Source organism: Conger conger, chromosome 18 (genome assembly GCF_963514075.1).
Source record: "Conger conger chromosome 18, fConCon1.1, whole genome shotgun sequence".
Lineage (NCBI taxonomy): Eukaryota > Metazoa > Chordata > Actinopteri > Anguilliformes > Congridae > Conger > Conger conger.
The window spans coordinates 25527127-25553578 of NC_083777.1; the positions used below are offsets into that span (position 1 = coordinate 25527127).

General features: G+C 45.8%; 1 protein-coding gene and 1 non-coding gene across 3 annotated transcripts; one reads left to right on the forward strand and one right to left on the reverse strand.

The window, feature by feature from the left end:
- Nucleotides 1–260: 260 nt before the first annotated feature.
- Nucleotides 261–10168, reverse strand: haao (3-hydroxyanthranilate 3,4-dioxygenase). Of its 2 annotated transcripts, XM_061228915.1 has the most exons (10): nt 9911–10168; nt 9381–9459; nt 6709–6792; nt 5588–5694; nt 4855–4944; nt 4467–4510; nt 2400–2545; nt 2031–2099; nt 1796–1878; nt 261–1020 (listed from the first exon to the last, which is right to left on the reverse strand). In XM_061228915.1, exons 1-10 carry the CDS (start codon nt 9994–9996, stop codon nt 942–944), a joined length of 867 nt encoding a protein of 288 aa, XP_061084899.1. In that variant the 5' UTR covers nt 9997–10168; the 3' UTR covers nt 261–941. The 2 variants fall into 2 exon arrangements, with proteins under 2 accessions (XP_061084899.1, XP_061084900.1); XM_061228916.1 differs by lacking the exon at nt 9381–9459.
- Nucleotides 10169–14265: 4097 nt separating this feature from the next.
- Nucleotides 14266–14359, forward strand: trnai-uau (transfer RNA isoleucine (anticodon UAU)). The gene is made up of 2 exons: nt 14266–14303; nt 14324–14359. It is a non-coding gene; the product is annotated as a tRNA-Ile (tRNA).
- The last annotated feature ends 12093 nt before the right edge of the window (nt 14360–26452 follow it).

Consider the following 26452-nt stretch of genomic DNA (forward strand, 5'->3'; position numbering starts at 1 on the left):
AGGGACACAGTGGCTCATTTCCTTCACTGTGGGCTTGATGCAGTAGAAATATTGGGCCTGCAAACTGGACAGATGTAGGATAGAAAATCAGAGCAAATGAAAGCTGAACACCATATTCCAAACTTAAACTTGGAACTTGAACTTCAAACATGATTTTGGATGATTAAAATGTTTCATGAGAGGTATGTTAGACTACAGCCTTGTATATTAATTTTTTTTTCCATGAAATACTTTCTACAAAATAAATTACCACAAACTCATTACTCTGTATTTCTTTATTGAATTGATGGCATTTCCTCTCAGCCAGAACTACCACCAGGATGCTAGCCAACAAAACGATTTTTACATTAGGAAAATACATTTGAATGCATTTCATAATTTTGATGACATAACATTATTAATAACATAACATTGAAATTGTGTTTCAGACTGGGAACACCATGCAAATCGATGGGCAGTCACCAAAGAGATTTTAAACCCTTACAGCATCTGTGCCCTTACAATAAACATGCTTTTGTGGTTCTGTCCTGCATTATTTGTTCAAGCATCGCCAGTCAAAATCTCCCCTCCCCTGCCCTGGTTGTTCCCCCAGCCCCCACAGGAGGTCATAGAGGGGGGGGTCACCGCCACCCACCCCAGAACTACTGAAATAACACTGACGAAAGGGCATTGACCTGAAAAAGACATTCTGAGATTTCTTCACAAGAAGAGAAAAATCATTAGTGGCCATTTGCAAGGCACTGTACAACTATGCCTAGAAAAATTAAGGTGATTAATATAATCAAAGTCGATTATTAATATTAACAATCGCATTGTTACAATAATTATGCAAATACCAGATATGCATTACATTCATTAATATGCGTGTTTTTTTGTTTTCAAGCTTGAATTAAAGTGACTCTCCTCTCCTCCGTCTGCTCCTGCCTGAACTTGGGGCAGGGTCAGAAATAGGCGCTCTTCCTCTCTGGGTTCTGCACGACGTACAGAGCGATGCAGTCTTCATTCCTTGCCCACTGGTACCTGGGAGAGCCACACACACACACACACACACACACACACACACATCAGATCCAAGCCCTGGGGGCCATTGCCTGTCAGTTCTGCAGAATGCGTATGAATACACATGGAACCTCCTTCACGTTGAGTTGTCAGCCCACTCTCTCCCTGTGTTTACCCCACATCTCCTCCTGGTTCCCCTTCTTCCAATCTTTCCCCGTCCCTCTGCTCTGACTGGGTATACCTTCATTCACACGACTCGTTCCTCACTCACTCACTCGCTGTTTCTCTCCCTCCATCCCTCCCTCCATCCCTTGTTCTTGCCGACTCAATCGCTGCACCCCTCCCTCTCTCTCCATCTCTCCTTGCTTGCCCACTCACTCTCTGTATCCCTCCCTCCATCCCTCCCTCCCTCTCTCCATCTCTGCCTGCTTGTCCATTCACTCGCTCCATTCCTCCATCCCTCCCTCCCTCATTCCCTCCCTCCATCCCTTGTTCTAGCCCACTCACTCACTGCTTCCCTCCCTCCATCCCTCCCTCCCTCTATCTCTCCCAGCTTGCCCACTCACTCGCTGCATTCCTCCATCCCTCCCTCCCTCATTCCCTCCCTCCCTCCATCCATCCCTTGTTCTAGCCCACTCACTCACTGCTTCCCTCCCTCCATCCCTCCCTCCCTCTATCTCTCCCAGCTTGCCCACTCACTCGCTGCATTCCTCCATCCCTCCCTCCCTCCCTCCATCCCTTGTTCTAGCTCACTCACTCACTGCTTCCCTCCCTCCATCCCTGCTTGCCCACTCACTGGCTGTGCTGAGGGATGAGCACGCTGTCTCCAGCGCAGAGAGAGAACGTCTGAGCGTCCATCGTCACCTGGGAGCTCCCTTCCTACCAGACAAGAGGGCGAGAGAAGGGGCGGAGTGAACGAGAAAGCCTCGCATTAAACAGAGCATATCAGACAACAGGCGTCACTGGAGAAACGGCACAAAAGCAGAGAAGCCATTTCACGTGAACGTAGAGTGTACATCACGGTCACCTACCAGCTGCCATATCCAAATATCCGAGTCATGCCTGGACTTGTCCGTCACCCCTGGTCCGTAGAGTGCGATCTGAGACAGGGGGAAAGGGGAGACTGAATAACAGCATCAGTGAAGCACAGGTCAGCTCACTCCCTGCCTCTAGACTAATCTATTGGGCTCTGGACAGCCCCGTCTGGGTTACAGAACATTAATCAGCGCAGAGTTTCTCCCTCCCGAGGGCCGTCATCAAAATGGCGTACCCCAGACTCAGAATTGACCCCCCAGGAGGACAGGTCTAGACCGGTTATTGGCAGGGAAAATCCCATTGGTTTCTGATTGGCCCCGGAAGCTGAGAGCCCTGTAAATCAATGGCCCCTGATGGCCCCTAACCTCAGTCTCGAACTGTGGACCGAACACACTGAGGGGCCGTCCCTCAGCCAGCGCGGGGCGGTGCTTGGTCACCCAGTCGCTGAAGACGAAGGGCTTCATCACGTGCATGCCGTTGAGCTGAAACGGAGGTGTTCTCAGGGGCTCATCTGTGGATGACACAGGGCAATACTGTGTCAGTGGACGACACAGGGCAATACTGTTTCAGTGGACAACACAGGGCAATACTGTGTCAGTGGACGACACAGGGCAATACTGTTTCAGTGGACGACACAGGGCAATACTGTTTCAGTGGACAACACAGGGCAATACTGTTTCAGTGGACGACACAGGGCAATACTGTTTCAGTGGACGAAACAGGGCAATACTGTTTCAGTGGACAAAACAGGGCAATACTGTTTCAGTGGACGACACAGGGCAATACTGTTTCAGTGGACGATACAGGCCAATACTGTTTCAGTGGACGATACAGGGCAATACTGTTTCAGTGGACGATACAGAGCAATACTGTTTCAGTGGACGACACAGGGCAATACTGTTTCAGTGGGCAATACTGTTTCAGTGGACGACACAGGGCAATACTGTTTCAGTGGGCAATACTGTTTCAGTGGACGACACAGGGCAATACTGTTTCAGTGGACGACACAGGGCAATACTGTTTCAGTGGACAAAACAGGGCAATACTGTTTCAGTGGACAACACAGGGCAATACTGTGTCAGTGGACGACACAGGGCAATACTGTTTCAGTGGACGAAACAGGGCAATACTGTTTCAGTGGACAAAACAGGGCAATACTGTTTCAGTGGATGACACAGGGCAATACTGTTTCAGTGGACAACACAGGGCAATACTGTTTCAGTCCATAAACCGCACACAGGAAGGGCCCGGTCATCTTATTGTGCGTGCCTATTTCTGTTCAGAGAACAGTTGTGTGTTTCACATAGGGGAGTCTGAAATGTTACCTTGGTAAACTGATCATTTCAACCTGATTGATAAATGGTCAAGCAGTTAATTCGCTAGCCGTTCCTTCTCTTCGCTCCATCTTGCATTATTTTGGTGTGCTCCAAGAAATGTGTTACCATTTGTCAAAAAATTACCAGAAAAAACATCAAGGAGGATATGGGTCAACATTATTTTAAGAACGTTCTTACAAAAATGTTCTGAAAAAGCAGATTTGTTTAACCTTACGATTCTGCTAGAAATTAACATGAATGATCCACATTTCGTGTAAAATCATTTACTCATATTTTTTGAACAACAAACGGAATTACATTCTATTTCTGCACTGTTACCTACAGATAGCAAGCAAGATAGTCCAAGATAACCAGATAATCCAAGAACCTGGATAAATGTGTGTGCTGGCAATATTTTCTCTAACGTTCTGTGAATGTTGTGAGAGCCAAACTTTGCTACTTTACCACGCAACACAATGCTTTGTCACATGACCACAGCACTGAATCACTGTATTGACCTCCGATAGCAGAACACCATGCAATATGGCAGGAATGCACCACAGAACCTGGCAGTGCAGCAGCCAACAGGGGGTGATATTGCACAGACCTCCCTGTCTAAAAGCCTTTAGATCAGACGTTCTGCCCGGAGCGCTAGCCCAACTTTTCCTGCGCACCCCCTCCAGACCCGGAGCTCCAGCCCAAGACCAGCCGTACAACTCCCTCCTGCCACTGCTGATTCAGCCGTAGCACCAAGCCTGTCCCCTTGCCTGACAGTGCCACCCATTGGTGCTCCTGCCATCCCTCAACCTCATCTGTGCTTCAAGTTATTGGACATTTATGTACTTTTATTTAATCTGGTTTTCTGTTTAAAACCATTGTTTCTACAAACCGGTGTCAACCAGCGGATGGGTTCCCCTACTGAGTCAGGTTTCTTCCTGCTTCCAGGGAGTTTTTCTTGCCACTGTTGCCCTAGGCGTACTCTTGGGGCCCGGTTTCTCTGTAAAGCTGCTTTGCAACAATGGCCCTTTGTTAAAAGCGCTATACAAATAAAATTGAATTGAATTGAATTGAATCACAGGCGAGGAGCACAGAGAGGGGTACAGAGCAGAAAGTCACCTTTGCTGGGTTTTCCTGTCCGGTGCTGCTCAGAGCTGAAGAACCTGTATGTCAGAAAAGCGTGTCGTTAGCACCTGTCTGCTAATGATCACCAGTCTTCACATTCTCGAGAGTGGGAGTCAGCCCGGCATGATTATGCAATTATCTACAGTTTCAGCTGGGAATATTCATAATAACATATTCACTTACTCTGGTACATGCTCAAATGCGTTCCATTAAGACAGATAATTACTTCAGCTCGGTACTCGGGGGTTTGAGTGAACAGAAAGCAACTGCATGGCACTCCAGAAGCAGGGTAGCCTCCTCCAGATGGACCCTGAAGGCCTGGGAACAGGGATCTGTCCCCTCTGGGCGGGGGTGGGGGGGGGGGGGGGGGGGTGAAACTTACTCCTTGATGACTGGCACCAACTGTGTTCCCAGGTCTAGGCAGTGGAACCACCGCTCGAAGAGGACGTCCATGCTGTTTTCTACATAATACCTGAAATCACAGCACAACACTGGACTGCCGTCACTGGCCCATACTGCACTGCTCTGCTCTGCTTTACGGCAGTTTTTGTATCTTGTGTATTGGCCCTATCCCAGGTTGTAATGTTGCCCATTTACAACTTAATACCATGGTAACTACAGCTTAAAGCCTGATGCAAATCAAGCCCATCAAATCTGCCTGCACTGGAAATCCTCAAATTGGCTGAAACTGGGCGTAGTCGGTCATCCTGAATCGGCAGTTTGAATTCAAAAATGTTTTGGGGGAAAAAAAAAAGAAACATCACAGATGTTGATTTGACCCTTAAATTGAAATAAGCATTCCATGTCCAATTCATGTTATTGATTAAAAAAAATACATAAAGATGTTTAGCAAGATTCTTGTACTCGCTGTTATTTCACGAGTATATACAGAACTGTTGCGATGTACACATTTTTGCATGATCATCCATGCTCCACGAATTCTGTTTGGGACTCTGAGATTGCGTGCAACAGACGAGCCTGCCCTGGGGGTTGAGACCTCAGGCTGTGGGCTGTGTTGCAATCACTTCATGGCAGTCATTTTGATCCAGTCTAAAGAGCCTTTGGTAAAAAGAGCATAGAGTATAAAATGGAGGCTGAGATGAAGAGGAGTGCACCTCAGACAGTCGGTCTCAGAGGGAAGCCTCAGACGCTCCACCACCAGCCCCACCGTGTTGGCCTGCCTCTGGGGGGAGTGGGGGATCCGGGCGGGGAGCAGGAACATCTGAGTGCCCAAAAACAACCAGAGACCTTACACACCAACACACTCACACCTGCTTACACACTCCTGAGTGCCCACAAAGACCAGAGGCCTTGCACACCAACACACTCACACCTGCTTACACACTCCTGAGTGCCCACAAAGACCAGGTGTGAACCTGCTTACACACGCCTTTCATTTTTAATCTTTATTACAATTAGACCACTTTCTGATTTAAGTGTTTACTAGGAGTCTTTCTCTGTCTCTCACACCCAAGCAGACAGGCAGCCTGTGAGATCAATGTTTCTGCTTCTCTTGAGGGGGTGGCTGGCACATTCCGGTCTTACAGCAAGGGCAACACGGAGTTTATCTGGAGACTAAATAATAATAATCCTGTCATGTCTTCCTTGTTTTTGTCTCCGCCCTTGTAGAAAAGTGTGTATAAGAGTCTTACCAAGTCTGATTCAAATCAGAGAGCCGGTAAGCTCTCTCACTTCCTGTTATTTCTTTGCAAATAAATACGAAAGTTAAACTATATCGTTGTTTCACTGTGGATCTGTTTCATCAGACGATGCTCAGCTGCGATATGTAAAAAGGGACATTTCCCTAACACCACAAAGACCAGAAGCCTTAAACACAAACACACTCACACCTGCTTACACACCTGCTTCTCACCCGCGCACACCTACACACACTCACCCTCGCCCGCACACACCTACAGACACATACCTATACACATATACAGGAGCCCAAATACACCATCTTAGACACACGCTTACACACAGAGTTATTCATGCACTGTATATGCACACAGAGGCACTCACTTTTGCACATGCTAATAGATTGACGCACTCACCAACTTAGAACACGCACACACTTCCTTACAATATAGCCACAATGCACAGACGCAGGACCGGTGCTCCTGAGTGCAGAATACAGAGTCTGTCATTGCATAGACAGGCAGGAGTGACTGAACGCAGCCCAGTTCACAATGCCCAAGGTTACCTCAGCCTGAATGGATCTGCTTGCCACACTCACCTCCCCCTCACGGATGGTTACATCCTTGTGTTTGCCGTTCTCAATCACCTTCAGACACATGTCCCCTCGAACCTGGTAGAAGAGCTGGACCAGGAGAGTAGAGACAGGTGTCAGTGAGCAAGCCACCTCTACCATATCCAATCTCCTTTTTTCACTGAGGCTAACACACTGACCAATGCATTTAATACAAATCCATCAGAGGGAAAAGCCATTCAGGTACAAAACAGTAGCTTTTCCTTTGAGATGACTTGGTGGTTTTTATTGAATCCTGGAGTAACGTTGCAGTGACTTTTGACAGCCGTTTGTTCAAACAACAGTTATCAAACTGTCACTGTGTCGGTTGGACGAACAAGCCACTAGCTTTGACCAAAAGGTCAACACTCTGTAAGGCAGAAATGGTCAAACTGCCTGGGGTGACATGCATGTGGCAATGTTCTGTGTGCCCAGCTAATAGGGAATGTAAGAAACCCCCCTAATACACCAAAAGGCGGAAGTATCAGAGAGGTGATGGAAACACGTGTAGTCTGACCAATGCTACTGGAACAGGGTTCATTTTATTTTGTTCTCGTTTATCTGACTCCAAATAATAAGTTCAACTGCTCCTCCGTTCTAACAGTTCAACAAAAGGAACTGCAAATGTCCGCCAACAGTGTGGCTCTGTATGGTCGCCATCTATTTGTATAGACGTGGACGTGCATGTGGCATGTATAGCCTACAATGATACACTTAGTATGTATCTTGTGACGGCACTGGTGTATAGGCAAGTGACTATGGGTGCAGGTATCCTAGGTTGTCTATGTCTGTTAGGACTCTAAACTGCTAAGTGTATAGTGGTGCGAGTCGAGATGATGCAGGTTCAAATGAATACAATTTATTCAACAATGTGCATTGCAGAAATAGAATGACAATGTGAATGGCTATTTGCAAATGGTGCGCAGGAGATCGTATTAGCCAGTCTCCTCAAACTATTCCACGTTTCCCTCTATATACCCAGAGTTTACAGGAAAAACAACAAATCATCAAATAAAGAGTCACAAGATGGTAACAACAATGGCCCTGCTGATGTTATCTCTGAAATGTCTAACAAATCTGGTTAACCCTTGTAGCACAACTGGACGCCGCTGACTCAAAGGTAACTTGCATTACCTGTGGTTCATTCCTACAGGATCTTTATTCAGCAACCAGTGTACTACACCACCAATGATACCAAACTATTTCCCACATCATTAGCTATCTAAAGACACCAAATACTGTATGTGGAAAACCCATGGTTTATACAGTGCTATTTCAACTCATCAGTTCTGGGAGCATACCACTGAGGTGGCAGAATTGCGTAGAGGCAGCACAATGATGGGAGCAATAGTCTTGTATTGATGAGCACTGTCTTTTCATCAAGGCTTGATGACATGGTCAACACAGTCTGTTTCCTTTTGGGGGTCTGCAGAGAGGCACACATATGTAAAATGCCCTACAGGAACATTCTGAGAACATTCTGTAAGGTTATCTATAGGTTCCTAAGAAGGTTCCAGTGAAACATCACAACAAAAAAAATGTTCATAGAACTTTCTGGAAACATGTGATGCAAGAATGTTTTACTCCACGTTTTTAGAACGTTGCACAGAACGTTCCCCGGTTGCCGACAAAATAACATCTTCAGGAAGCCTACGATAAGGTTCATATAATGTTACTGCCGATGTTACAAGAACTCCCAAAAAAACGTTGTTGCTGCCGGGACTGTGAGAGGCGCGACACTCTCCGTAGTCTAGTTGCCATGACATCTGGGAACCTGAGGATCAGGTCTGCACACTCCGGTCGCTCACAGTCAAGCAAACCTCTCGGTGTGCTGCGAGAGGCAGAGAGCGATCTGACACTGCCAGCACCAGAGAGCCCCCCCCAGTGACAGTTACTGTCGAACGGTTTCAAACTGAACATTCTATTCCGTTCGCAGAGGACGCTCAGTCAAGGCAAATGTGACAAGGATATGGAGAGGGATCGTCAACACACATTCCGTGGATTGTTGCTGAGTGAGGAATACAAACGATATTGCTATGATCAATACGGACAAATGATTGCAGATTTACATGTTAATGTTCTCCTGGCAGTTACTCTTTGGCCATTTTTATTCTGTGCACACTTCTTTTTCAGCCTGTGAGCTTATGTTAGTGGGCAGAATTTTTCCCAGAATCTTCCACCCACTCCTGTTTAAAAAAAAAAAAAAGCAGAACACTACGTACAGAGGGCCTCTTTTTGACTTTGCCCTGCCCAGGTCTGAAGCTCTCCAACCGTGGCTGAGACATGAGTCTGTTCCATGCCACGTTTAGTTCTCTCTCAAAAAAGTAGGTATTTCGCGTTTATCTAAAATAATGCCATATGTGCCAGGCTTGCTAGGTAAGTTTTGCAAAATGCCTATAGCCAATGCAAATAAAAAGATATGGTTGATCAGCAGCTTTGTGTGTGTGTGTGTGTGGTATGGTGTGTGTGTGTGTGTGTGCGTGCGTCCAGTGTGGTGTGGTTGTGTTGTGTGTGTGCACGGCGTGGTGTGGTTGTGTGTGTGTGTGTGTGGGGACGGGGGGTTGCAGTAACTTTGAAATCAAGTTCCAATGCTACCAAAAACTGTCCCTGCTTTCGGGAAGAACAGCTGGAGCAACTGCCCAGCACATTATAGTTCTCACCTCTTCCCCTTCCTCAATGTGATAGTCCTTCCTGGTGTTTGGGCCTCCTACAAACATGATGTTCAACTGGCGAAAATGCCTGAAGGCAAGGCGAGAAAAAATTATAATCTAAATTCGTGTAGTCAATGCAACAGCAGAACTGACATTTGCCGCAATAACAGCTTGGCTGTAACTCTGAAGCACGCTCAGAAATAACACAGCTGAAACTGTACATTGAAACGACACAAATAAATAAATAAATAAATAAATAAATAAATAAATAAATAAATAAATAAACAAACAAACAAACATATATAATGTAAGTTAACTGGATTGGATAACATGATCATGGAAATAACACATAATGACCTAGAGTGAAGTGAGGAAGTTGGGTACCACAGGCTACATACGTACAGACCCTTTACAAGGACTGCGTTCAGATAAAGATACGGGATTTCCTTAACGGTAGAAGTGGTCTGCCTGCGCGAACCTATACGCATGTGTATATAGCATAATCGCGAGAAGAAACCGACTTCTGAAATCCTACTTACATCAGCTTGTTGCATACAGGTGGAAGGAAAGAACTTTCGTGTTCAGCAATCCATTTGTCGACATTCACCAGAAGTGGCGCATCCATTATTGTAGTAAATTAAATTATTATTATTATTTTAATACCTATGGAGGCTTACGTCTCCCGACCGAATAACCGTTCTCCTGGTAACAACGAGAAGGCCTATTTTAAAGTCCAAAAGAAGAACAGAAAGTTGCAAAACCGGGGCGGAGTCCAACGGGACAGTGCGATTATAGGTGAAAGGCCGAATTGCTGTTTTATATACAACCTGGAAAATGTAGTTAGATTGCGTCACGGACGAATGCAGAGTGGTCATTTATTAGACCACAGTATCATTAGATCATTTTCGGGGGGGGGGGGGGGGGGTTTCTCATTGCTTATTTGTTACTCCAGTTTTAAAATCTGTATTCATAGCTTTCGTTTTCGTTTACATAGTCTTTCTTGGTAATAACTTTGGCTTGTACTATTCCGCTTCATTCCTGTCTTGCTATTGGATGCTGTACACGTGCGTAATATGAATATATATCACTGTCGAAAAAACGATAGTCTCTGAAAGCATGCAAAGGCAAAAAATAAATAAACAAACCCTGGCAACAATAATTTACAAATGCAGCCTAGGTACGACATATTTAACCGCGAAGACATCATTATACGGTCTGGGTACAAACTGCTTTTAAAGATCTATTGTTGTTATCCATGTTTTCAACAGCCATTTTATATTCATTTTAAAGTCAGATGTGGCTACAGGAAAACAAGTACAGTGTTCTGATGGTTCCTGATGTGGAGTAAATCGTTGCATGGGTATACACCATACACACACCCTAAGAACATGAAGTAGATGTCAAACATTCAGCTACCATTCAGCAATGGTCAGTACCCATTTCATGCAAAACCAAATCTCTTCAACCAATCGCAACATCTTTTCAATTGTTAACAGTAATCAATTTCAGGTCACATTACATTACATTACATATCATTTGGCTGACGCTTTTATCCAAAGCTACTTACAGTTGATTACACTAAGCAGGAGACAATCCTCCCCTGGAGCAATGCAGGGTTAAGGGTCTTGCTCAAGGGCCCAACGGCTGTGCGGATCTTACCAGGTAACACCATTGTATGTTTTGTTTTGTCAATATTAAAAATAAATAAATAAATGTAAGTGAAAAGGAAATAAACTGTGGGCAGCAAATAAACATGGTCTTCTGTTGGAATTTTTTGGGAGCTACAGTACTAATGAGGATTAAGGCAATAAATCCGGTCAAATCCTGACTCCTAGTGGCAATATATGAGATTGCAGCAAATGCGTTTCAGAACGTCTAGCGCCTGAACAAAGGGCAGTATGCGAGGATGCTTTCTATTTATTTATACAATTCATTTTTCAGATACGGTGTACAATTTCTGGAAAATGTTAACATTTCATGCAATTTGACCAATTAGTCAAGGATAATTTTCAGTCGGCGGTCAGGTGACCATTACAGTAGGGTGAAGTCAGGTCATTTTGGGCGTATCCACACTTGCAATCTTCCCAAGACATATACATTTGAACATTAGACATGGAACTATTTTAGAAATTTTAAAAAGAGCCTATTTCAGTGTGGAAGAACAAACTCCACAAAGATGTGGAGGGTTAAAACCCACCCGCGCGACACGCTTGGATGACATAACGCGGCTGCTAAACTGCAACGGCCTTGAACCTGGTTTTTCAGCCATGGTTCTGTTGCGCAAGCTCTCAATGAGGGGTGAAAGTCACGAAAAATGAATAAACAATTTCGGACTTGAATAAAGCTCAATTAAATTAAATACTGAATTGAAAAATGAAATATTCAATTTAATTAAATAGAAATACTTTGATGAATTTAGCTCAGAATTCAATTCAGTGTCGAAAGAATAAAACCATCAAATAAAAACATAATTCTCAGTGGGATTACCAGGAATGTTTTCTTGGAAGTGCTAAGGGGGTGCTAAGCCAAAGCATCTTTATATTGTAAAATGTACATTTGTGAGAAAATGCTTGGTGGTGCTCTGCAGATTAATGACAGCTATAGACCGGATCCTATTAATCCTGGCACTGATTATTCTCCTTTTATCAAATCACCTTGAAATTGATTGAGTTTATGAGTCTGTCTACTCCCGCGGACCAATTTGCTTGCTGCAACTACAAGATCAAGAGAGCAGACGATGAATCCGTAATTGTGATCGTACAATAGATGTGTTCACAAGCAATTCAATTGTACATACATAAATCTGTGCTAGGAAGAAATAGATGTAAAGTCAGAACCATGTTTATTCATTCAATGTATTGCAATTTGAAATATATATATTCATTGTATTTGTTTGCTTGTTTAAAAAGGAGAATAACACACAACTTTGATAGCAGATGAAAAAGTATTCCCAAGAGATGTCTTTGTAAAAATGTCAATTGGTTGCCGATATATTAGCCAATTAATTGGGCCAAAAGTCCACCATTTTGATTTCAGATGATTTAAAGCTGTCACAGTAGTAATAATGAAGGTACAATGAATCCAAAAAGAACAAACCACCTCAATACCACAAATTTGTTGGACAAATCTTAACTAGACAAATTACTGATTGTTTTATTAATAGTGAGTTAAAAGAACCGTCAAGAAATAGAAATGGTTGACTTGGTAAACATTTTTTTTAAGTGGGACACGAGTGAGAGACAGTTCAGTCATCATTCTGTACCGTGAAGGATTGCTAATTGTTGTTCTTACAAGTTAACTAACCAGAATACTTGGATGTAGGCTCCTGTTCGTCAATGGGCGATAGTTCTTGATTAACACATTGTGCATGTCAGAAAAAAACAGTTAAAGTCTCCTACAGTTGATATGTGATAGCGAATGGACTTGCGCTGCATTCCATTTATAAAAAGGATTGCAAGGCGTCAAATTAAAAGTAGGCCTCGGGCCACTTTAATTAAATCTCAAGACGATACAATAAAACATGAATTATTTAATTTGATGCCTCTGTTATTATTAAATTAACATTTGATTTAATTTGGTGTTCATTTATAAAATAATTTCTTATATAATTTAATTGAGTCATTTTATTCTATAATTATATTTGTGTCATTCTCACCCCTCACATGCTGACCCTGACAGCCTTATATCAGAGCTGACCTTAAATTTCGTAGATAAGCTTAGCTTTCATGATGCCGAATATGATGATAATACTCATATAACTACGTTTAGGCAAGCATTGCAAATCATTCACCATCAGTTAAAGTAACTGAGTGAGTGAACTAGAAACTGTCCCGGAGGCTAGCTACTTGCTTACTACTGATAATATTCTATCTTATCTAGCTAACTACAGGTTCAAGTCAGTCCGCATGCAAGATGTGTACGGACCGGTACGGACATGAAGAGAGAAGTTAAGTTTAATGCACGCTACTTGTGTAGCTAGCCTAGCCAACTTAGTTTAGCTAAACATTCTCATCCAGTTCTGTGGTCGAAACAGTTGTAAGCTAGCCTAGCTAACTATAGCTAGCTGTCTTTACTTGACTTCTCCAGCTAGTGGACATCCAAGCACGACTTTTCAGGTCGGACATTCTTAGAACTAGGCAGCAGCAGGCTGTATATCGACCATAGACTGTAGGGAAAAAAATATCGACATTAGCTATGGCTAGCTAGCGGTAGGTGAATACAGCTTCGGTCGACTAACGTTAGTTTGCTGTAGTTAGCTAGTTAGTCTAACGTTAACTTAATATTGTTAAAATACTTTTAGACAATGTGAGCCAACTTAATTATAGGATTTTTGTTTAGTTAGCCGAACGTTAATCTAGCTGACCAGCTAAATCAGTGCAATCGTGACTGACTGTGGTGGAGGCTAGCAAGTTAATGTTAGCTATTCGAGCTAGCTAAAGGGACCATGCTTTCATCCATGACATACGAGGAACCAACACAAACTAATTACCTACGTTAGCTAGCTAACTTAGATAAGATAATTTTATCCACCAGTAGGTTTCCTGGTTATTGCCACCGAATGCAGCTAGAGTAGCGCCTACCTATTGTAGTTAGCAATAAACAAGTGAATTGGACTTCAACGCAGATTAATCTAACAGTGGCTTGCTAGTAGTGCTAGCTACCGGTTGAAAGCAGAATGCGCGGTAATGTTTACATTTAGAGTTAGCTAACGTTAATATACTAAGATCTCCGGTACGCTGTCATGGGACCGTGCTGTACAATGTGTCTATAATGTGTCCAATATTTTAAAACATTAAACATTCGCGATAGACAATTAATTAACCAGCAAATGTGGATGAAGAGGACGGCTGGTATCTAACAGCTATCAACTGTGTTGTGGGCTAACAACGCTGGAGCTCCAGTGGCGCAATCGGTTAGCGCGCGGTACTTATACAGCAGTACAAAGCAGAGCAATGCCGAGGTTGTGAGTTCGAGCCTCACCTGGAGCATACATTTTAATGATGAGTTTGAAGCATACCACATAAAATACTCGGCTAACGCTGTCGGAGTGCTGTACACCAAGACCGCAATCAAACAGTGTGTACTTTGTCAAAGTAACTCACAACAGTTGTTGTGACAGATTGCTTTAGTTGAGGTGGCTCTGGTGAAAAAAGATTAAAAAATACATTTTATTGTTATTTTGATAAGATAATCATTAAATATGCACTTTCTAGACTCAGTAGCTGTGTTATTTTAATGTGATAACTGAATAGTTGCTCATCTACAGAGCAAACAAATTATTATTTTATTTTTTTTACACAAAAAAAAAATGCATATGTTGTATCTAATTTTAAAGTTGAGACAAACTGTCCAGCATATAGTTCATGTCATTTTGAGAAAATGGTTGTCAAAGATACTTTTGCGCTTTTGGTAGATAATAACTATATATGATCATCATTGTTTTTTTGTGTGAAACTACAGTGGAAATAGAAATATCAGAATATCTCAACATGTAAAACCCGAAACTCCAAATTCACCTGTGGCACCTGGCTTTAAATGAACATATTCAAAAATGTCTAGGTGACTAGAGGAAACTTACACTGATGTTTATTAAGCAGTTTTACACTGATTCCAAACCTTTTTCAATTTATGTTCATCATCAGGTGTACCCGGTATTTATTATACAACATGGGGTAGCCAAGTACATGAAGCACACCTTTTCACTCGCAATAGTAGAAAATGTGGTATAGTCAAATGTGGCAAGCATTTATGCTGTGATGACAGCAAGCTAATTACACTGTACTAATTAGCCATCCTTACAACATAATGAATGAGGTTCAAAAAAAGAAATTGACACAGAGGGTCACTTAAAACACCTTAATTTCCCCTTAATGTTTCCCTTAAATTTGCAGAACAAACCCTTTATGTCACTTGAGCGAAATGCCACAAACTCCCTTAAGTGTCAGAGTTAAGGCTAACACTGAAGGTGATTTATGCAACCGGGCACTGGCCATTTTTAGCTGCGTCTGTGCTGTTCCATCCTGTCTGCAGATGGCGATATAGCCTCACCTAACCTGAGGTTTGGCAGAAAAACACGGCGTGCAGCGTAATCCTGTGTGAATTAGAATATTTCATGAACAAAATTCTTCTTAGCGAAAATAATATTTTACAGTAAAAAGGATTATTGGGTCTGGATCTAGTAGGCTAGTGCATTTTCACTACATTAGGCCTATTACTTGAATGAGGTTGCAGTTTAACTCATTGTTTTTCTGTTTTCTCAACTGAACAATGAGACATAAATAGGCTGGGGATTCCGCGGTTTTTGGGTGGGTTATTTGACTGCTGCGTGATCCAGTCTGTTATTAATACACCAGCTGAACAGAAAGGTCACAACCGGAATCAGGGCCGGTGCCAGCGTCAGGGCCACTCCTGTTCCAAGGCCGGTAAGCTGCTTAGAAACGGTGTGTGTGTGTGTATATGTGTGCGCATGTGTGTAGCGACGTTCTTCATCTCAGCTGGAAAACCCGCATTGGAAAAATAAACGGTTTGTGTAACTTAAAAGCCAGTGCACAATTTATCTCGGCACGTTGAGGATCCCCTTTCTGATTGCCACACGCTGAAGTGGCCGGGAAACGAGTGGGTTTATTTTCACTCGATCCAGATTGCTTTTGCAGTGGCCTTGTTTCGGTCGTCATGGTGATCCTGTGCAGGAGGCCGCCTTGGCTGGAGTCAGATGCCGACTACACGGCTGCCTTGAGAATTCCCACAACCCGTCCCCTATTCCCGCCATTCAAAGCAAATTCAAAATGCAAATGCAAATGAGTTTGATTGACATGGCTCTGCAATAACAGGCACGTTGTGATGACGTCACATTAAAACAACATCTATATCTGACGCATTCTAACCCCACCAACATTACAATCTGTCAAGATGCTGTGTTGCCCTTCCAATGTACAGTATATGTTAGGATATATATTTTTTTTTGAAGAGTCTATGGCTAGAAAATACTTTTCTGGAAGGAACATGTGACCATGCAAATTAGTGCTTTGCAAATGGATCTAAAATTGCATTTTTGCTGTAGGGTGAATGTGTAATGAAGGGCTGAGCAGCTCGTGCCCAGAGTGTGCTGTTTGCCTGACATGCAGTACACCAGACTGACCACTTGATGGCACTGTTGTCTCTGGTTTCTCAGAACGGTTTATCTTCCTTTTTCTTTTTTTTTTCTGAATGAGTTAGATTCGCCCTGAGTGGCTCTGCCAGATTTTGAATGAAAACAGTTCAGATACAGCCTCATTTCCTTGACTGATGTAACTTTATTTGTATTTTTCACGAAATGTAATCTCAGATAAGTAACGTTAATAATACCCTTTAAAACAGTTTAAAGCAGTGCATCTGCTTCACCCGGCGATAAACTTAAGAATATACTGTAAATACAAGAAGCTGTTGTCCGCGTACTGTATGTGGGTCTGAGTCACGGGTAGCCATACGAACGGGAACACTGGGCGCTCCCAGGAACCCTGCTCTCTGCGGTTACCCCGGCAACAATCCGCTCCAGTCGCTAGGTTTGCACAGCTGTGATGTCTGTGTTCTTGACTGGGAGAGCCTGCTGATAAGGGAGAGGAGAGTGTGTGTGTGTGTGTGTGTGTGTGTGTGTTCAGTGTGTGTTCGTATCGCTATAGCATGATCCTTGTGGGCAGTCAGATCCCTGCCCAAATCCTTGAAGGGGACTCCCATGTCTAAGCCACAGGTCCGATTCCAAATTCACATGCCACTTATCCCTACGTCACCATGGAAACCTCCAACCTAGCCTGGCAGTAATTAACAGCGATTAAGATCAATTAGGGACTCTTTGACATTAGCCAAGATAAGTTAATAATTATTGCCACCTACAGGGAGTCAATTTTCCAATTTTATCTACGCAAGCTGAAACAGGGTTATTCTTTTGCTTTACAGCCCACCTGGACACAAAGCCCCCATAAGCTCATCAGGCAGACTCTGGCCATGCCCGGTGATATGGGAAGCAACAGGTTTCCTTCCAGCTCAGTTATTGAATGAAGATTTATCACTCGAGCATCATGCTAAAGCTCGTTTATAATGATAATGTTTCACAACAAGTCTTTGCGCTGTATTCTTTAGATCCATGTAAGTTTGAGGAGATTATGGACTCCAGAACCTACACTCTCCTACAATCTTACATAATGCATATCAGCCAGTCTTATCATACCTAGCATTGTTGCCATTCATGTTAATGCTTAACTATTTCCTGATTAAATCTTTTAGTACGGTACACATAGCGCGTAAATTGCAACTAAAACTATTTAAGGACCGTTTTACTATCCCATTTAATCCTACCACCCAGAACCATCACAAATACAATACACTTTTCACTAGTTTTTCTTAGCGTGACAACGAGGATGCTAATTGTGTACGGACATGTCTGGGAAAATCAGGTTTTACATGGGAACACAGCTTACATCATACTGACTGCTAGGAGTTTCCCGTCACCAGCTCATTGCATTTAACCTCTGTCACATGGTGTGAGGCTGACATCTGTCAGCAGGAATATTACTTCAACTGCCTTTACCAACCGCTTGCCTAAGACACGTCTAAAACTTAACGTTGCACCTCCACAAATGTAACTAGGGCGGCCTGTAGCGTAGTGGTTAAGGTAAGGACTGGGACACACAAGGTTGGTGGTTCTAATCCCGGAGAAGCCACAATATGATCCGCACAGCCGTTGGGCCCAACCCTTAACCCTGCATTGCTCCAGGGGAGGATTGTCTCCTGCTTAGTCTAATCAACTGTACGTCACTCTGGATAAGAGCGTCTGCCAAATGCCAATAATGTAATGTAATGTAATGTAACTGGCGTGGCATCACAGAACATTGTATCTGCTAGGCAGCCTTCATTTCTAACGTCGAAGAGTGATCCATCCTTTCCTGCGCTTACAATGCATCAGCCATTACATTTGTCCTAGTATCGATAGGCCGTCCTCTGGGCGGACCAAGGACAAACTGCAGCTTGCTTTATTGCCCGTCGTGTTTGGCGAAGGTCAGAGACGTTCCCGTTATGCAACGCTGTGCTTTCACAGGGAGATAAGGGCCACCGGGTGACAGCGGCGTATCGACAGAATCGCCGGTGCTGCTGCTGCGTCTGGATTCGAGAGCAGGGGATTGTGGGGGGTTTATTCCCGGTGGGCTCCTCACAGGGCTGCACTGAAGCTGCACTCTTCCCTCCCTCCTTCACCTGATCTACAGGAGACGGGTGAAAGTCTTACGGCAGACACCTTGCCTAGTTCGGCGGTGTTCGTTTTGGATCAGAAGACAGGACGGAGGACGGTACTTCAGAGCGTTCAGACAGAGGCCAGATATGTCATCCATGCCAGGAATGTCAACCTGTTCAGCTGCTTCCCGCTGAGAACCTATTCAACCCGGCCTCTCCGATTCGGCAACAGGTCCCACTATCACGGGAAAGGGGGCGCATCTGCGCAGGAAGTTGGAACTAACACCACCAACTGAGCGCCCGTTCCACGGCAACCCGCCGCGTAGCTGCAAGAGTGGGGATTCCCGGTGCGCCCTACCAACCGACGTTCCCGCAGTTCCCGGTCCTTCACCACCATCGCTGGCGCCCGGACCGGAGTCGCGACGCCGCTGCTTCCCGCCTCCGCCACCTGGTGCCTGCTGGTTTCGTCGCGTCTCGTTTTCAGCGAATCGTCAGCGGGCCCCGGCGTTTCGGGTGCGGTAGGAAATCCAGGTGTAGTCCGACACCGGCGGGGGCCCCGGCCGCTCCGACTGACAGGAGCGAGACGGATGAGCGCGACGGGATGTATGATGGATGAGAGGGATGGAGGGAGGGATGGAGGGAGGGATGGGGGGAGGGGGGATGAGTCCAGGCAGGTGGCCAGCTACCTCCGTGCTTTCCCTCGCCGCTGCAAATTAAATGACTAAAATTCATATAATCGACTGTTACAAGTAGAGAACACAGCCGATTTAAAAAACATGGCTCCCCGGGGATTTAACCTTTGCTTTTTAATGTCCTCCCAGGAACAGTCGAGGCCAGATGCGATTTGCATGAGATCAGTGGAGAGAGGAGGTTACGGGAGGGAACAGGCCGGCCTCTCGCTGCGAAACAAACGCTCCCCAGTTGACACTCGCGTCTCCTCCGGTTTCAAAACTGACATGGAATATATTCTTTTTTTTTGTTTTTCCCCCATGAAAAGGACAGGGTGGGACAACGCCAAGAGTTGGGTGGGTTGAAAGCTCTGATACATGTGATATCGCATGATTCACTCCGTCGCAGGTCTACGGCTCGTACGGCACTGGATCAATGTTGCCATGTACACCCAGAGTAAGGGGAGATCTGGGTCAGAGAGGACCGAGTAAACACAACGTACACGACCTGCGGATTGTATAACGCTGATGATTGTCTGGCCTTGACGGAAGGCTGAAACATTATCCATTTACAGTACACGTATGGATTTGGTTGTGCATTTACGTTTAGCTGGATAATGAACAACGTTTTACTTGCGCTGTAAAATCAACCACCGCTAACGTGTCTCTTTACATACCAACGGAACTTCGTCAACACTGTCTCTCAGTTTTGTCATCTCATAATACCACCATAGTTGAAAATGGCTTTAAAAAATAAGGGCATTTTGCACCGTATCAGTTGACAGTGTTACATTACATTAATGGAATTTGGCTTATCCAGAGCGACATACAGTTGATTAGACTAAGCAGGAGACAATCCTCCCCTGGAGCAATGCAGTAAGGCCCTTAACTCCACATTGCTCAAGGGCCCAACGGCTGTGCGGATCTTATTGTGGCTGCACCGGGGATCGAGCCACCGACCTTGCATGTCCCAGTCATGTACTTTAACCACTACGCTACAGGCCGCCCTACTATAGTTATACTACCAGCCGTCGTTTAACAGCGATGGGTTTTCACTGCATCCACAGCACACTTGCAATGATGGCAGCTTGGCCCAGGAGACGGTTCACGGTTGTGATCGCGTCAGTCAGGGCGAGTGAAGAGGCCGGGTAACGTGGGGCAGGGACAGCATCTGTGGCAGGCTCAGGCTGGCCCTCGCAATGCATTCTGGGAAAGGCACTCTGCTGTAGGACACTCAGCACACCCGCTGTGTCTATGCAGGCCTTTGCCCAACCTGGAGGATTTGATTTCTGGGAGTCATGGGGGTGCATTTCCAAGATTAGGTTATAATATTTTTTTTTAATGGAGGTGGAGGTGGATGGCGTCATGTACTGTTGGAACGAAGCTGAGGGGCAGGCGGCAGATTGCCGGATCTTCCAGGATTTTAACAGAATGGAGGGGTTACGTGACAGGAAACTGAGCAAGCCAACAAGAAGTGGTCTATACCCAGGACACTACGGTAATTCTGAGTGTGAGACACTAAGGTCAAAGGTCGCGCCTGATAAATGCGAGGCTGTCCCGCGCTTCACGCACGGCATCCCTGTCCCTGCCTCCCGCCTTGTTATGAGCTGTGAGAGTTCATGCATGCTTGGCTGCTCTCAAACGCAGACGGCTTTCAGTGGACAGGAGCCAACGACGCTATCTTCATCACAATGCATTCATCTGTTTCAAAATTTCCAAGAAAGATGTATTAAGATAACCTTCTTTTGCGTGTTTTTTGTCTCAAATCATGTCTTGTTCCCACAGTAGACTAATGTGCTGATATGTGTGTGTGTGTCTGAGAGAGAGAGCAAGAGAGCGAGAGCAAGAGAGTTTCTGTGTGCATGTGTCCAACAACTCATTTTAACAAATAGCTGTTTGTCTGTGATGTTATGTACGTTCAACACACAATGTCCTTATCACACTGAAATCTGTAAGACTAACCTGATGCCAGGGTTTTTTATTTCACAGGGCTGTTTCTGGTTTTCCCCAAAACCAAAGCCCCTACTTGCTCCCAGGTAACTTAATATGAGGGCTACATTTTTGATTGAATCCAATCTCTGGTTTCTCATGAGATTAGAAACAGCACGTCGCTTACAATCCCAAATGGATGAGAGCACATAGCCCATCCATCATCCCACCGACAGACCTGGCCCACTGTCCCAGCTCCATTTTGCAATCACAGAATTGACACAAAATGGCAGCTATTCATCTTCTGGCTGGGTGGAAAAGCAGAAGATGCATTCAAATGAATTTCTACAACTCTTTTTGTTGTCATCTTCTCTCTGTTTTGATTCCTAATCATCATATTTGATGGTTACAGCTTTCTTCTTATTTAACATTTCCTTTGTTTCTTACAAGAACCTTTTTTTGTTATTCAACCATATTCTTATTTAGAATTTTCTTACTCTTATTCTCTTCCTCTTGATCTGCGGATTTTAGATGCTGAGGGCTCAAGTGGAAATTCAGTGTGCATTTCAAGACAGGACACAAACAATGGTTTTGTTTTTCCCGGCATGGCCTCTCTCCTCACTTTTATCTCATCTGCCCTCAGGTGACGTGCCTGTCATTCACTGGAAAAAAATAAATAAATCTTTTTCCCCCGCTCAGCTGCCAATCATCTTTAACCCAACCCCTTTTTCTGAGTCACAGTTGACACAGATTTGAGAGCAAGATTCTACTGAAAGGGAGCGGTTGGCTTGAAAGGCCTGTTCCATGACCGTGGCCCTGGAACGTTAAAGTAACACCCCCCTCGTGACTAATGGCAGAGAAATGTGTCATACGGTAATTCACACGTGTCAGCGCCGAAGCCTGATTGTTAGGCAATATTTATGCGAGGAATGACAGCTGATAGAGTGGCTGTTATATATGGGCTGCCAGGAGCTACTCGCAACTTAAGTAATTATTGTGATTTTCGTTTCCCACGTGATCCCCACCGGGAAGTCTGCTGCTGAGTGGAATGTCAGCGCTGCCACAGGGGAGCGAGCGCAAGGGGAACGGCAGAATGGGGGTCGAAGGTCACGTCTGCTCACCGAATAATGGTACACAAACTCTGGCGTTTCTCTACTTTTCTGTTCTTTTAGTAAAAAAAAGAAATTGAGAATGAATGAGTGTTAAAGAAGGCTTGAGCTGGTCAAACCACGTAGAGCCTGAAGCTGGTCAGAACTGCACAAACCAGCTGTTTCAGCTAGCTTGAGCCGTTTTTTTTTTTTTTTTTTTTTTTTTTTTTCTCCAGCAGGGATTCTTAAAATGTGTCTGGCTTCATGAGCTCTTTTGTCAATGAAACTGTGGTCCTCCCGAGCTCGAGGCGGTCCGCTGTCAGCATTTGGAAAGAGCGCTGGAAAGCGGCGCGCAAGCGGACCTCCGTCTCCCTCCGGGCGTCCCACAATGCCGCTTGTGTCCCCGTCGGTTCTGGCTCATTGTGAACGCTCTTCCTCTCTGGTGTTCCCGGTGGCCCGCGGGAGCACATGTGCGACTCTGAAAAACAACAGGAAGGGCCGACGTCTGCTGGGAGCCCCGCTCCTCCCGCTCTGGCGGAGGAGAGGTGACGAGAGAAATAGCTCAGGAACACCGAGGCAACAGAAGTGCGGTGGAACGTTCCGGAAAGGCCGAAGCCTCTTGCCCTGAACATTGTGTTAGGAGCAAGCGGCCAGGTCAGGAACACAAGGGGGTGGGTGGGGGGGGTGGGGGGGATGATTCAGTCTTCCCTCTACTCTCATTAACATAATTAAAAGAACAGAACCGCAACGGTCGACGTCTGCGCCAGTTTCACCTCTGCGAATGGTCTTCCTGGAAATGTACTGAAAGAAGCTTGCCGTTATTCTGCTGAGTTTTTATGACAGAGTGCGTGCGTGTGTATCTCCACTGTGTATACGCGGGGCAGCGTGCGCATGTGTGAGCTCCTTCGCTGTGTTGGAAGTCTGTGTGAGGTCTCGGATAAAGCATTAAATATCTGCCCAAAGACTGACGTACACGGGTTTCTGCACGTGTGCGGTTGCCTGCATTTGACAAGCTTGCATGTGCGTGAGTGTACGTGAATACGATGAGTTTTAGATTTAGATTTTAAAAATGTTCCTTCTGCCATGGTGTAAAAACAGTTGACCCTGTGGTGACATTCCCCAGCTATCAGCTATGTTCGCCGACTTTCCAGTCTAATACATTAGATGAAAAATAAACCCTTTTCAAACCATTGTCCTAAAATTCCTTCTGGCTTTATCAGCCGAACCCCAACCCCATCGCCGGTCTTCCAAAATTCCAAATCTCACCCCCACCCACCGCCATCGCCCATCCTCTGCAGAGCCCTGGCTTTGTTGCGCAAAATGGCCGCCCGACCACATCCTCCTGGACCATCCAGATTAATTTCATGAGTAATAGCAGCCTATTGGATGGGCTGCTCTTGATGAATGCCTGTGCAATTTGTCTGGCGGGACAAGGCAGTCCGCCTAACGGAGGAACTCAGCTCCCCCGGGTTTTTTTTTTCATTTTTTTTTTCAGAGTGATTGTCTGGGGGTGGATATTTGGACCGCACGGAACCATTTCACAGTACTCACACGGACTTTTAGCTTGACTTAACTAGGCCTCGTCAGAGATGGATTGAGGAAGCTGAGACGGCAGCCAACACCTGCTGTGCGCCAACGTGGCACCCACCTGCAAGGGCACACCTGTTCTCTACTGTAAGTGTGGGCGTACACTATCTCCCTTAATGCTGGTCTTTGTAGTTCTCCATTATCTTTGTTGTTGCGGTGCTGATTGTAGTCCGTTAATGGCACTGGTGCTGGGCTTCTATTACCGACACATCAACGCGGCTTTGATGCCCACAAGACCGCGTCTACACGGACTAAGAATAGACACTGAAAGTGACATTCTGCCAGATGTACATGTCTGCGTCCGGTTGACTCACCTTGGTTCCGGGTGAAACCTCATGATGCATTTGAGCTTAGCCAGCGTGCTGGTGTCCCGGGTTGCTTCACAGCGGAAATGTCTTCTTCTCAGCTGGGGTACAGTGGCCTGGGGGGTGGGGGCCGGTCGGTGGAGAGAGAGCAGAGCAGAAGGGGGGAGCTGGGCAGGTTGGTGGAGAGAGCAGAGGAGGGAGCCGGGCAGGTTGGTGGAGAGAGCAGAGGAGGGAGCCAGGGAGGTCAGGGAGAGAGCAGAGCAGAGGAGGGAGCCAGGCAGGTTGGTGGAGAGAGCAGAGGAGGGAGCCAGGCAGGTCAGGGAGAGAGCAGAGCAGAGGGGGGGAGCCGGGAAGGTTGGTGGAGAGAGCAGAGGAGGGAGCCAGGCAGGTCAGGGAGAGAGCAGAGCAGAGGGGGGGAGCTGGGCAGGTTGGTGGAGAGAGCAGAGGAGGGAGCCAGGCAGGTCAGGGAGAGAGCAGAGCAGAGGGGGGGAGCCGGGAAGGTTGGTGGAGAGAGCAGAGGAGGGAGCCAGGCAGGTCAGGGAGAGAGCAGAGCAGAGGGGGGGAGCCGGGAAGGTTGGTGGAGAGAGCAGAGGAGGGAGCCAGGCAGGTCAGGGAGAGAGCAGAGCAGAGGGGGGGAGCTGGGCAGGTTGGTGGAGATAGCAGAGGAGGGAGCCAGGCAGGTCAGGGAGAGAGCAGAGCAGAGGGGGGGAGCCGGGCAGGTTGGTGGAGAGAGCAGAGGAGGGAGCCAGGCAGGTTGGTGGAGAGAGCAGAGGAGGGAGCCAGGGAGGGAGGCAGGAGGCCTACAGACCGCCGGACGTGCTGAATGAGTGACGAGGGGGTGTGGGGGGGACGGCACGTTTCGGGGAAGGGAAACGGGAGACGCGGGCAGAGGGCCCAGATCTCTCCGCGCTCCGCTATCGCCCCCCGCTGCCACATCAAGGCCCGGCACGCCGCCGGCCCGGGACGCGCTGACACGGCCGGCGGCTCAAAGAGATCCGCCGCGGGATCCTGGCAGCCGCCGCCCGGCGCCGGGGCCCGGGGAACAAGCCCCCTTTTCACAGGGCAGTCTGGGAAACACGGGGCCCGGCCAAATCCCCTCTAACATCTTCAGTCTGCCGGCGAACTGCGCTACAGGTGCTGAGCGCATGATCCACTCCCCTACCCCCACCCCCTCCCTCCTTATCCCAGATGATTAAAGACCTGTACAGTACAACCTGAAATCCTTAAAGAGTTATGGACTCACTGAATGAGGCATGAAGCCAGATGTAGCACACACAATTATGCCGTATGGACGTCAAGCGGTGTGCTACCACTGATGCCAAAGGGTCAGCATTAACCGAAAGGGAATCGCACTTTCTCTGGATTTAAAAATCTCACAATGGTTGGAAAGTCATAAACCTTTCAGACTTCTGAATGACTTCTGTTCCTGATGCATTTATGAATCGGTTTTTCTCCCTTTATGGACTCACTACCTTCAGAAGCTGACGCACCTATAGTCGCTACATCAGGGAAACAGCCATTCAGTTCTAGTATACACATTAACATGAAGCCTGCTACACACTACTCAGTGTACATGGATACAGACGAGTCATTCAGCCCTCGTACACGCAAGCCGCTATAAGCCTGCTTAGCACTGCTCATTGTACACGGATAAAGACACTAGTACACACATGCAGTTACCTTGTGCTAAAAATGGCTCAGCACACATGAATGGAGGCAACTTACATAAGTATTACATGACCCTAAAACAGGGTTTTCATGCAGTTAGCTTAGCAAGCATTTCTCTCCTTGTATGTATGAGAGCCAAAATCATTTACATAATAAGTCGGGGCTGCCTGTAGCGTTGAGGTTAAGGTACATGACTGGGACCCACAAGGACAGTGGTTCAATCCCCGGTGTAGCCACAATAAAATCCAGCCACTGGGCCCTTGAGCAAGGCCCTTAACCCTGCATTGCTCCAGGGGAAGATCGTCTCCTGCTTAGTCTAATCAACTGTACATCGCAGTGGATAAGAGCATCTGCCAAATTCCATTAATGTAATGTAATGTAAGTCTTGCCAAACAAGTATTTGTGTTCCTCATTATACCATACCAAATAAAATAAAATGGCAATATTGTATCGGTCACACTTTCTTCAAAGCAGATGCCAAGGACTGACTCGTGGAACATGTAGAAGATTTCTACATCACAACATGTTTAGAAGTAATTCCTAAACATTTGACAGGATATTTGGTCTGATGGTAGGCATCCAGCTGAAAAGGATTCAGCTGCGTCATGTCACATTTAGCAGGAGCGACATTTTAG

What these genes read in the sequence shown, in the direction of transcription:
- haao (XM_061228915.1), bottom strand. Translation starts at nt 9,996, where the DNA reads ATGGATGCGCCACTTCTGGTGAATGTCGACAAATGGATTGCTGAACAC. An exon ending in ACATTGAGGAAGGGGAAGAG is followed by an intron (nt 6,793 to 9,380) that starts GTGAGAACTATA and finishes CTCCTGGTCCAG; the next exon opens with CTCTTCTACCAGGTTCGAGG. An exon ending in TAACCATCCGTGAGGGGGAG is followed by an intron (nt 5,695 to 6,708) that starts GTGAGTGTGGCA and finishes TTGGGCACTCAG; the next exon opens with ATGTTCCTGCTCCCCGCCCG.